Source organism: Otolemur garnettii, unplaced genomic scaffold, assembly GCF_000181295.1.
Source record: "Otolemur garnettii isolate 467f Iridium unplaced genomic scaffold, OtoGar3 scaffold00127, whole genome shotgun sequence".
Classification (NCBI taxonomy): domain Eukaryota; kingdom Metazoa; phylum Chordata; class Mammalia; order Primates; family Galagidae; genus Otolemur; species Otolemur garnettii.
The window spans coordinates 3,748,527-3,759,434 of record NW_003852522.1 but is presented as its reverse complement, the minus strand read 5'-3'; the positions used below and the strand labels follow the sequence as shown (position 1 = coordinate 3,759,434).

The 10,908-nt window shown below is 53.6% G+C and overlaps 2 protein-coding genes and 1 pseudogene across 3 annotated transcripts in view; 1 reads left to right on the top strand and 2 right to left on the bottom strand.

The window, feature by feature from the left end:
- The window catches only part of FDX1L (ferredoxin 1 like), a 6,426-nt gene extending 4,050 nt beyond the window's left edge, over positions 1-2,376 (bottom strand). Inside the window, exons 1-3 of the mRNA XM_003797968.3 lie at positions 2,221-2,376; positions 2,079-2,133; positions 1,776-1,882 (exon numbers count right to left, since the gene is read on the bottom strand). Coding sequence (XP_003798016.1) covers positions 1,776-1,882; positions 2,079-2,133; positions 2,221-2,365 — 307 coding nt within the window. The 5' untranslated portion in view covers positions 2,366-2,376. The remainder of the gene's footprint in view (positions 1-1,775; positions 1,883-2,078; positions 2,134-2,220) is intronic.
- On the top strand, positions 366-714 carry LOC105887811 (annotated as a pseudogene).
- A 226-nt stretch (positions 2,377-2,602) lies between the features above and the next one.
- The window catches only part of RAVER1 (ribonucleoprotein, PTB binding 1), a 16,631-nt gene continuing 8,325 nt past the window's right edge, over positions 2,603-10,908 (bottom strand). The window contains exons 4-14 of one of the 2 annotated variants that reach the window (XM_012810246.2): positions 8,530-8,721; positions 8,305-8,434; positions 7,820-7,920; positions 6,989-7,076; positions 6,495-6,706; positions 6,308-6,401; positions 6,078-6,232; positions 5,248-5,322; positions 4,752-4,892; positions 4,076-4,159; positions 2,603-3,987 (exon numbers count right to left, since the gene is read on the bottom strand). In XM_012810246.2, coding sequence (XP_012665700.1) covers positions 3,841-3,987; positions 4,076-4,159; positions 4,752-4,892; positions 5,248-5,322; positions 6,078-6,232; positions 6,308-6,401; positions 6,495-6,706; positions 6,989-7,076; positions 7,820-7,920; positions 8,305-8,434; positions 8,530-8,721 — 1,419 coding nt within the window. In that variant the 3' untranslated portion in view covers positions 2,603-3,840. Of the gene's footprint in view, positions 3,988-4,075; positions 4,160-4,751; positions 4,893-5,247; positions 5,323-6,077; positions 6,402-6,494; positions 6,707-6,988; positions 7,077-7,819; positions 7,921-8,304; positions 8,435-8,529; positions 8,722-10,908 lie in introns of both variants that reach the window. The other variant, XM_003797967.2, reaches the window with a different exon arrangement.

Here is a 10,908-nt window from a genome sequence, read left to right as displayed (position 1 = left end):
AAAAAAAAAAGAAAAGCAGCAGGGCTGGGTGTGGTGGCTCGCTCCTGTAATCCTAGAACTCTAGGAGGCCGAGGCAGGTCTGATTGCCTGAGTAGGAGTTCAAGACCAGCCTAAGCAAAAGCAAAACCCCATCTCTACTAAAAACAGAGAAACTACGCACTGTGGCGGATGCCTACTACAGTCCTACCTACTTGGGAGGCTGAGGCAAGAGAATTGCTTAAGCCTAACAGACTGAGGTTGCTGTGAGCTACAATGCCATAGCACTCTACCTAGGGTGACAAAGTGAGATTCTGTTTAAAAAAAAAGTGAGCTCCCGCCCAGAGCACCCAGTCGCCGGCCACAGGGCTCTGTTCCCCACCCCCCAACACAGCTAGCTAGTGTCCACAGCACCTCTTGGCCCAGACTTCAGTAGACCTCACCAAAATGCCATCTCAGATGGAGCAGGCCATGGAAACAATTATGTTCACGTTTCACAAATTTGCTGGGGATAAAGGCTACTTAACAAAAGAGGACCTCAGAGTGCTCATGGAGGAGTTCCCAGGATTTCTAGAAAATCAAAAAGACCCTCTGGCCTTTGACAAAGTAAAGAAGGACCTGGATCAGTGCCAAGATGGCAAAGTGGGCTTCCAGAGCTGCTTTTCCCTAACTGCAGGCCTCACCATCACATGTAATGACTATTTTGTAGTACACATGAAGCAGAAGGAGAAAAAATAGGTAGAACCGAGCAATTACTCTGCCCTTTAAAAGTGTTCTCTCAAAGGATTGCTTCAAACATCTGCCCCACAGCTTCTCCTTGTATAAGATTTCATGAGTAGATCAGGACCCTTAGAATATATACAAATAAAATCCAATTCCCAATTGTCAAGGATAGAAGGAAAAGTTAATTAAATGCCAGATGAGCTTTTGATTTCTACATTGTTTGCATCCCCTTGCCCTTAATAAACATAATCCATTTTTTAATTCAAAAAAAAGAAAAGCAACACAGATTACTGGTTAACATGGGATAGCTTCAAGTCTAGTTTTGTTACTTACTTGACCTTAGACCGAGTCTACTTAACCTGGAGATTGGTCTCTTCACCTATAAAACAGAATAACAGTCTACCCTACTGTATAAATTTGTTATGAAGATTCAATCAGTTAATATGTATTAACAGGCTTAAAGTAATTCTGCTATTATTATCTTTCCCTCAACAAATATCACAATTAATACTTGTTACTTCTAAGTACCATGATAGTGGTAAGTGATAGATAAGTGTGAACCAGGGTCTTTGACCTCATCAGGAGACAGATGACAAACAAGGAAATAAAACAGTGAGAAGGCCCATGTATCACATCATACTGATATAAAATGACTAGGGGATGGGGCTTTAGCTAGGCTGAGGGACATGACATTTACATTGAGATATGAAGGATGAGACAAAGCCAGAATATTTGTTGGGAAAGCATTCAGAGAGAATAGCAAATGCAAAGGCCCCGGAGCAGGAATGAGCTTAGCTGTTTGAGGAATATCCAGAAAGCGAGTGTGGCTAGAATAGGGATGAAGAGAGAAGAGAACCACAAGTTCCTAAAAGGCAGGAGTTTTAATAGCCTCCAATAAATGCTCCACAATTAAGTTAAGAGCTAGGCAAGGAATAGGACCATAGTGTGAACTTAAGTTTTCAGTATGTATTTGGTGGAAAGCCGTAGGTGGGTTAAGCAGTAGAGACACACACCTGATTTGTGTGTTTCTGAATGAATGGTAAGGCCCTCCTCAATTCCCTGTGCCCAGCTCCTACCTTCCAGGTCCACACCGTGGCGCTGGGCCAGGTGGAGAACACTGTCCCCAACTCTGCCGCTCACTGGAATCCGCTGGCCTGACCGGTCGACAAACACCACATTCACTCTGGGGATAGACAGGGGTGGTTAACTAGATGATAGACTCGGGCTAGGGTTTGCAGATTTAGGCTGTGGCTTGACGGACAAGGGACAGAGAGCCAATAGAGGGAGGGACCTAGGGACGAAGCTGCAGGGCTAAGCGGGGACCGGAGAAACCTGGCGGGACGAGAAAAGGAGAATATGACCCACCACCATGCACTCACACGTCCTCAGGCCCCTCAGAGACGCCGGCTTCCTCCTCTCCCGATCGGCGGGAGCCTGGAAAACACGGTTGGGTGAGCGGCTGTGCCCCACGCAGAGGGCGTCTGACACGTTAACGCTGCTCATCCCGGGCGCCCCAGGTACCTGTCCCCCGGAATTTCCTGGTTATCGCCGGCGCTGCCGTCTCCCCGGACCCCGAACAGCCCCCAGGTCTCCTCCACCAAATGTCCCTCGGAGCCCGCAGCAGAACCTTCGCGTTCACGCCTCCTCTAGCCAAGGAGGCGGCCATGACGAACGTCACGTGACCCGAGGACTGCGTGCTTCTCCAGACGCGCACGCAAAGGGCCCCGTAATTACTCGAAGATAAGCGCCGACGTTTGCTTGGGGCGGGTGGCGGTTAAGGCGCCCAGGCGAGGACCACCAGGGTGGGAAGGCACAGGGCAGAAACTGGCACACGGAAACCTGTGAGGGTAGCCCATATCTCCCACCCAGGCCCACTGTTGTCCAAAGAATCAGCCAGTTCTGATTTCTTTAAAACCATTTACTTACAAACTTTTATTCAGCAAAGGTCTGTGTGAGGAGATTGGGGAAGAGGACATCCCCCTAGAGTGGATGTGGGCCCCTGGAGGCAGAGAAAGGGAAGCTGGTGGCCCAGTAAGATAAGGGTCAAGGCCCAGGGACACCTCAGGTCGACACGTCCTGCTAGAGGGCAGGTGCAGAGCTTATCTGCATGGAGTCGTTAGTTTCTGGCATGGGGCCAAAAGGAAGCCAACTTCAGTGATCTGGCCTCGGATGGAGAGTGTAGCTTATCTTCAACAAGAGGGCAGACAGCAGAGGCTTGGTGAGATGGGTGCCAGGCCTGATTCCCATAGACAGCAGGGGAACTGGTTTAAGCTGGCAGAGAAAGTCCCTCTCTACACCTAGTCCTGGGCAGGAGTGGTGGGATTAATTTGCCAAGAGGAAGGCTTTGGCCTTCTACTATCCCTGGGGTGGAGATCCTACGTAGGGGGACCCAAAACCTAGGCCAGAGCTGTTTGGTCCTTAGTCAAGCTCCCAGAGCTCAGCATCTGAAGCTCTGGCCAGCTGGGGCCTGGGGCCTAGCTTTAAGGCATCAGAGGCGAGGGGGCTGAGGCAGGGAGGTGGGGACCTGGGGACCTGGGGCTCAGGTACAGAGCAGGCAGGCAGAGCCAGGAGACCACCATGCCTGCAGTAGACATGGGAAAAGAGAAAAGGGCTGAGCTGTTTCAAACCAAAAAGTGTGGAATGGAGGCCCAGACAGGCTAGACCTTGAAGAAATCAGAGCTGGGGTTTGTCCTGGATGGTCTAAAAATTAAAAATTAGAAAAAGAAACAGAAGTCAATTGTCAAAGTTAAAAAAGGGGACAGTCTCTGATCCTCACAGGAGGCCAGGGAAACCTCCAAGGCACATGAAGGGCCAAAATACAGGAGTGATGAAGCAGGAAAGGACTCCTGGAGATATGGGCACAGATGGAGGACAGGAGACGGGGAAGGAGAGAGCAGGCCAGGGCCCCTCTCTTAAGGCTGTGGGGTTTCAGTGCTGGGAGTGGGCCAGAGGTGCAGTGAGACCTCCAGATTCCCCCACACTCCTAGGGCTCTTGGGGCTCCGGCTTGCTGGTCAGTAAAGTCTTTCAGAGATTCTTCTATTACTAAAAGAAGGAAAATGTTTTTAAAAACACACAAAAAAACACCAGAAAACCCAACAGCGATTTGGTGCAGGCTCTCAGGCATCTCTGGTGCCAGCCCCTTAGAAAATTCTCTTCCGCTTCAGGTAGGAGTCTGCGTAGTGGCCACCGAGGCCCTGGGAGTGCTGGCCCACATAGCTGCCTTCTGGGCTGGGCTCAGGTGAGGGCAGCAGGTGGGCAAAGCTGCGTTTCTGGCCGCCCAGTGGGGTCTGGAGACAAAGGGTGGGGAGTATGGGTCAGGGGTTGCCTGAGAGCCAGGGCTCCTCAGCCTTGCATATCCCCACCCCCTGCCCGTACCTTCAGCAGGTGGCTGTGACCATTGGGCCCAGGGCCAAGGCCTAGGAGCCCTTCTCTGGACCCCAGTAGGGAGGAGCCAACTGCCTGGGGGAAATGAGAGAGATGGGATGGGTCACTTCCTAGGGGGTCACAGGGAATACCCGCTGTGGGAAGACAAGGGATTTCAAGTTCTAGTCTTGCCTCTGCCACTTACTAGATACGAAAACTAGGGCAGATTACTCCATTTCTCTCAGCCTCAGTTTCCTCAGCTGCCAAATGGGGCTAATACCAACCCACACCCTAGGAAGTGAGGGAGAGCCCAGAAGCCTTGCAGGGTGAGAGAACCACAGGTTACGTCCACTCTGCCCCAAGCAGGACTGACACTTGCCACTGCCCCAGCCTTGGTCCAGGTCAGACGTCCTCAAACTACGGCCCACGGGCCACATGAGGCCTGCCTAAGACATTTATCTGGCCCGCCAGGTGTTTTTACCGCTGCTGCCTGTCCTGCTTAGCAGCCAACTTGTCCCAAGGCCTGTAGTCCTGCCCTCTAATTGTCTGAGGGACAGTGAACTGGCCCCCTTTTTAAAAAGTTTGAGGACCCTTGGTCTAGGCAATGAGAATCACAGAGCCTGGTGGCAGGTACCCCCAAATCTGGGCTATCCCAGAGGACTGGTCCTTGGCTGGGGAGGCTCCTTACCTTGTTGAGGTGGCTCTGCTTGAGGCCAGCCTGCAGGCCACTGGTGAAGTAGGAAGTGGGTGAGCCCGAGTAGAAGTGAGAGAGGGGCCCACCTCCACCCCCACCACTCCGCTCGCCAAAGCCACTGGGTGGGGGAGACATCTGCAGAGAGGGGATTGGCTGAGTAAAGCAGATGACTATAACATCCACTCCCTTGTGTAGGATCCCCCGCAAACAGGTATGGGCTTTGCCCTAATGGGCTGAAGAGACCCCATAAATGAGGGTAGGGCAGCCTGCTGGAGGTGAGTGCCATATGGCACAGGGATGAGCCATTCTAGCCCATGGACCACCAAAGCTATGTGCCCCAATGAGGCCCAAGTTGAGTACCAGGTCACTTTGGGGAACCACCCACACCCTAGAATGGTGAGAAATAATAAAACATTTGCATGGCTTGTTATGCAACACAGGCTGGCTGCTACACCTGGGAGGTGGGATGCAAAGACAGGGTGGCTATTACCTTGTGTCGGCTGGGTCCATGAGGCCCGAGGGCTGGCTCCCGTGGGTGAGAGAAGAGCCGCCGAGGTCCTACCTCCTGAATAAAAGTGGAAGAAGCACAATAGGTTGGGCTGGCTGAACTCAATAGCACAGCGGTCACCAGGGAAGCTGGTGCCTACCATTCTGGGCCCAAAAGGGGGCAGATGTGGCCTTGGGAGCCATGAGAGAATGGGGAGCTGGAATGAAGCAGAATGTGTGCCCCATCCCAGGGGGTAGCTGCACCTTAGCCCCAGTGTTGGCTGCTGGGAAGGAAAGTGGCCCCACCAAGCCAGGTGTTTGAAGTTTTCCAGGCCAGCCGGGAATACAGGCTGAATAACTTCTTGCAATTTCCCTGTGTTGATGTTTATTTTAGCTTTGATTTGTTTGTGGGATAAACATACCACAGGCAGCCAGCGGGGTGGCCAGTTTACAATTTCCGACACAAAGGATGTTGGGGTCATAGAAGGACCAAATCTCCAGGGACAGAGTTACAAATCAAAGGCAGGAGAGATGAATAGAGACAGGCAGGAAGCCTAGCCCTGTATCTAGAGAGAAGTTAAGGATGGCCTAAGGCCTGTCAGAAGAGAGACAGATAAACAGATGTAGGCTGAGATCATGCAGATCTGGGAAGTGGACAGATAAGCAGACAGGGAAACAGGGTCTAATGTGCAGAGATGGACAGATATGAAGATTAAGAGAAATATGGCATATTCTCAGCTAGAGTAAAGCCTGGCATAGTCAGAGCTAGAGAAGTACCAGACTGGAGAATGATTTGGCCTGAGGGAACAGAGGGCCATGCAGCCAACCACTCACTGAGGGGTAGTCCAAGTTGCAGCTGTCAGGCAGTCCTGGTTCAGCAGGCAGGCGGGTGCTGGTGAGAGGGCTGAGCAGGTGGGACTTGAGCTGGAAGGCTTTGCTGCTGCTGCTGTTGCTGCTGCTGCTGCCACCACTGCCACCTCCACCAGGGGCTGAGGGGTTAGGCAGGGGGCCCTCAGCTAGGTGGTGGCTTCTCCCGGTGCCTCCCCAGCCCCGGGGCTCCTTACCCGCCAGGTTGCTGGCTGGGAGCAGGCTGTGCAGGTTCAGGTAGGGATTCAGGGGGATCCGGTAGTCCTTGGGGGGTTCCCCTAGCAGCGAGACCTGTGGTGGGAGGGCTAGATTCAAGACGGCCCCAGCGGGGGATCTGGCCAGGTGGGAGGCTAGAGTGGTGCTGGGTATAGGGCAGGGCCTTACCCCGGGGGGCGTTGGCAGGGGCCCACTGTCCTTCTGCAGGCTCCTGAGGCCAGTGCCTCGGAGCCCCATGGGGCCTGGGGGAGGAGTATGCTGGGCAGCTGGGGGACCCAGGCCCATGGCCTCCCGGTCACCCCCAGCAGGGCCAAGCAGTGGTGGCAACAGGGGTGGTGGCTTCCCTCGACGGGGTGGCAGCTCTGGGGGCAGGCCCCCGCCTAGGGAGAGAAGGAGGAGTTCAGTGGCCTGGCCTTGCAGGACCCCTCTTCCTGGGGCTACTACATGCTGGCTATTGACAAAGCTCATGGCCAGCCCAGGATGTGGGCACCCAACTGACAGATGAGGACCCTGATTACCCAAAGAGGTTATGTTGCTTGCCCCAGGGCACACACATGGGAACTTACAACTCCCAGCAGGGAGCAGCGGCTCAGGAAGCAGAAAAATGCTGGTGCCTGGAGGTCAAGGTATGGGGCAGGGCTTTGAGGCAGGGTTCATGTTACCTGCAGACAGCTCTCCAAGGAGGGGGTTAGGTGGCTGGGCCCCAGGCTGAAGGGTGCCCAGGGGCGAATCTCCCAGGATCCCGGGCTTCTAGGACAGAGAATAGATAGCTGGAGACAGGGTAGGGTGGCCTGGGTGTAGACAGGTGTCCCCCAGTCTTGAAGGTCACAACACTCAGCACACCCAGAATCCAGTCCATAGCCAGGACACACAGTGTCCTCCAGTACCTGTGACACTCAATCCATTGCCCATCTGGTCAGGCAGGACACTGAGCATCTTGTGCATGCCAGGGCCTGTCACCCCATATTGTCCCAAACCTAGCCCTTGGCCAATGATCACACAGCAGGGTTGACTATAGCCACATGGCGTTTCAGTCACTTTGTTCTATAAGCTCCCACTTTGTCCATAACCACTGGACACACCTATGTCACCGACTAGGCCCCAAGGAACCAAACAAAACAGGGTGGAGTATGGGTGTTATCTGTATCGGAGGGTACAGCCAGCCTGGACTTTCTTCCCCAGATGGCTCCTCCCTAGGGGATGCTGAGCAGAGAATATTCATACTGGTGCCCAGCAGTGGTACTACCAGCCCACACCCAGTCTTAGGCTATAAATGGCCATGTCCAGGTCCCCTGACCCCACCCCAGCCACCAAGGCCAGTGTCCCTCTCCAGAGAAGAGGGAAAGGCAAACCTTGTCATGTGAAATTGGGTGAGGGGTATGAGTTGGTGTCAGCTTCTTCCTGGGCCCCAGGGACACAGCCAAAGGTTCCCCAGCCTCAGGTAGGGCTGGCAGGGCAAGGATGTGGAGCTTGTAGGGAAGGGTAGGCATTACCTTCTGGCTCTGGGTCTGGGTCTGCAGGGCAAGCTGCAGTAGTGCTGTGGACAGGGCTGGCCCGTTGAGCAGTGGCATGGCTGGAGGGGCACCCAAGAGGCCTGGGGGGGAAATTCAGTGAAATGGGCGATGGTCCCTCATGTCCCTCCATCATGAAACATAGCCCCAAGCCTGTTTCTTGCCAGAGAAAGAAACTTAAGCTCTCAGATATGCCCAAGGGAAAGTCCTAGAAGGGGCAGAGTCCACTCCAGGGAGGATGGCCCCCTCTTACTACCACCCTGTGGCCACAAGCTACTTTGCTATCACTATCCCTGCCCCCACCATGGGTAGCAGCAACTCTCTTGGGCCACCCGTTTTCCTTTCAGCAGCCTCATGGGCTTCCTGGTGGCTGCTAATGAAATGACCAAAGTTTCAGGGAACATGAAAGATAGGGCTGTGGTCCCCATTCTGAGTACACTGGGGGCCCCTGACTGGCCCTGCCTTACCCTGCTTGCCTCCCGCGCTGCCATGGAGCAGGGGGTTGAGCAGCAGCTGGAGGGATGCAGACGGCCCCAGGTTGTTTAGCAATTGCAGGATGTTGGGTTCAGGCAGGAGCCCCTTGCCCCGGTTGAGGGCCTGCAGGAGGGACAGAGGGCCAGCTCAGCCTGCACCTGGGCAGGGACTTCCTCCGGTCTCCCAGTCCTCACCCTGTGGCACCCTCACCCGCTCACCGTGGCCTGGGCAGCGATGAGTGCAGCCAGCATGCTGCGGCCGGGAGGCCCAGGGGCACAGAAGGAGACACGCAGGTGGCTGCCCCCCAGGGCCAGGCCATCTGCCTGCTGCTGTGCCTCCTCCGCCATCTCTGCTGTCTCATACTCCAGCACTGCAAAGCCCTTCAACTGCCCATCTTGGCCGCACGCCAGCTGCAGAGAGGAGGCAGGCATTTGTGAGTGCCTGGGTAGCAGTGAGGACAGGGATCCCCAAAGAGGGGGAACTCAGAGCCAGGTACTGTCCAAGCCCTGTTCCTGCCTCAGCTTCATTTGATCTTCTCCATAGTCCAGAGAGCCTGCATCATACCCGTTTTTCCAGAGAAGACAACTGAGGCAGAGGTTAGTTCACCCAAGGCCACATAGCAGGTGGGAGGAGGGCAGTGCCAGGGGTGAGGGAGCCACCTCACCACTAATGCCAATGTCATACAGAAGAGAGACTTCCACTGGGATTCCCAAGCATACAAAGGCACAAGGTGGGAGAGGCAGGTGGTTCTAGCGCACACCTGACCAAAAGCCCCACGCTGAAGACACTGCAGCAGGGGCCAGGAATGGTACACAGCTTAAGGGTGAGACAGGTAGCTTCCAAGCTGGGGTTCAACACTGCTGGTAACAGGCAGGCAATGGTCACACAGCCAGAGAGCAGTAAGAGCAGGTCATAGGCAGGATGTGTGTGCCTCTTCACCCCCTGAATAGCAGCCATTTAGTCCTTCAGGCCTACAGCCCAGCCTGACCCAGAAGGGCCAGACATGCTCTAATCTAGTCTGAGGATTCTAGATTAGAAGGGCCAGACATGCTCTAATCTAGTCTGAGTATTCTAGATTAGAAAGGTACAGAGCCACATACAAAGCACTGTGTACCTGCCACCCCCAGTGGGGCCTGGGCAGCTCCCCGTACTGCGAACACATGAATCACTCTGCAGCAAGACATAAAGATAAAGGCCACAAAAGGCTCACATGGGTTCACGTCAGGGTATGCTGCCCAGTGGGCCTGCCACAAACTCAGGGGACGAAGCTCCTGGTTTTCAGGGCATTTTAGGTGCCAGAACTGTGGATGAGGGCTATCCCAGAGCAAGCAGATGCTGTCAGGGCACCCAGCCCCAGCCCTGCCTGGCACTGTGGACTACCCTGCATGCCTGAGGGCTTGGTGCCACTGGTACTCTGTTATTGCATGGCGGAGGCAGGCATTTTCTGTGCTCCCACGAGAAAACTGAAGCCCAGCAAGGGGGAGTCCAGTGTCTAGGCCAAAGAGCTAGATCTAGGATCAAATCAGGTCAGGCTACTGCCCTCCATAAAACCAGCCACCTTGGGGGTGGTGATGGCTGTCCCAAGAAACAATGCTCTCCTGGTCCCAAGTGACAAGTGGATGGCTGGGTTATGGTTCAGGATCAAGGTCCTGTTCATCAGTAGGGGACTGATAGCGTTCATAAAATGGAATATGGCCCAGCCACAAAAGAAATAAGGTAACTTGAAAGCTCTGGAAAGATGCTGGAGACAAAGCAAGTGGAGAAAGGAAACCAAGCCAGGCATAGCAATATTTGGGTCAAAAAAGGGAGATATCAGGAAAATATATAGCATATATATTTTGAAATGCATAATACAATCTCACTGGAAGGAAACAGCAAACTGGTGCCAGAAAGAAGAGGCCTTGACAACTCACCATTCTGCACAAGCTGAATTTTGAAATGTGAATGGACTCCTCATTAACAAAAATAGTGGAAAGGCTTTTTACTAACACCCAGGGCTTTATACATTTGCATAGCAAATACTTATAAGCAACTTTCTAATAAAATAAAGCCATTAAAATATGTAAATTTGCCTGTGAATAAATAGCAAAACACATTGCAGTGGCTATGATCTCCGTAGCATCCTCCTCTTGATTACATAGGAAATAATCGCACCCCAGCGAGGACAGGAAACTTCCTATTAGGCATCAGGTGATCTTGAGGGGGCAGGAGCACCTCTTTAAGCACCTGGGCCCTGAGGTTGCTGGCTGGCCACTGAACATGGATATCCCTATCCTTCTCTTTTTTTCAACTGCAAAACAGGCCAGCAACTGGCCCCACCTCGAAGGGGTGGGGATTAAACAAGATGCTGAACAAGGAGTGGGGAAAGAAAGGCTCCCATTCCAGGCAGTGGCCAAGCCAAGTAGTGATGCTGTGGGAAGTGACCAGGGCACGGCCCTGTATCTGGAGAGTGCCTAGGCAGGGAAAGTGCTGGCTGTAGCCCAGCTGTTCATCTTCTCATAATCATCCCCATCTTTTTCTTTTTTTTGAGACAGAGCCTCAAGCTGTCCCCCTGGGTAGAGTGCTGTGGCATCACAGGTCACAGCAACCTCCAACTC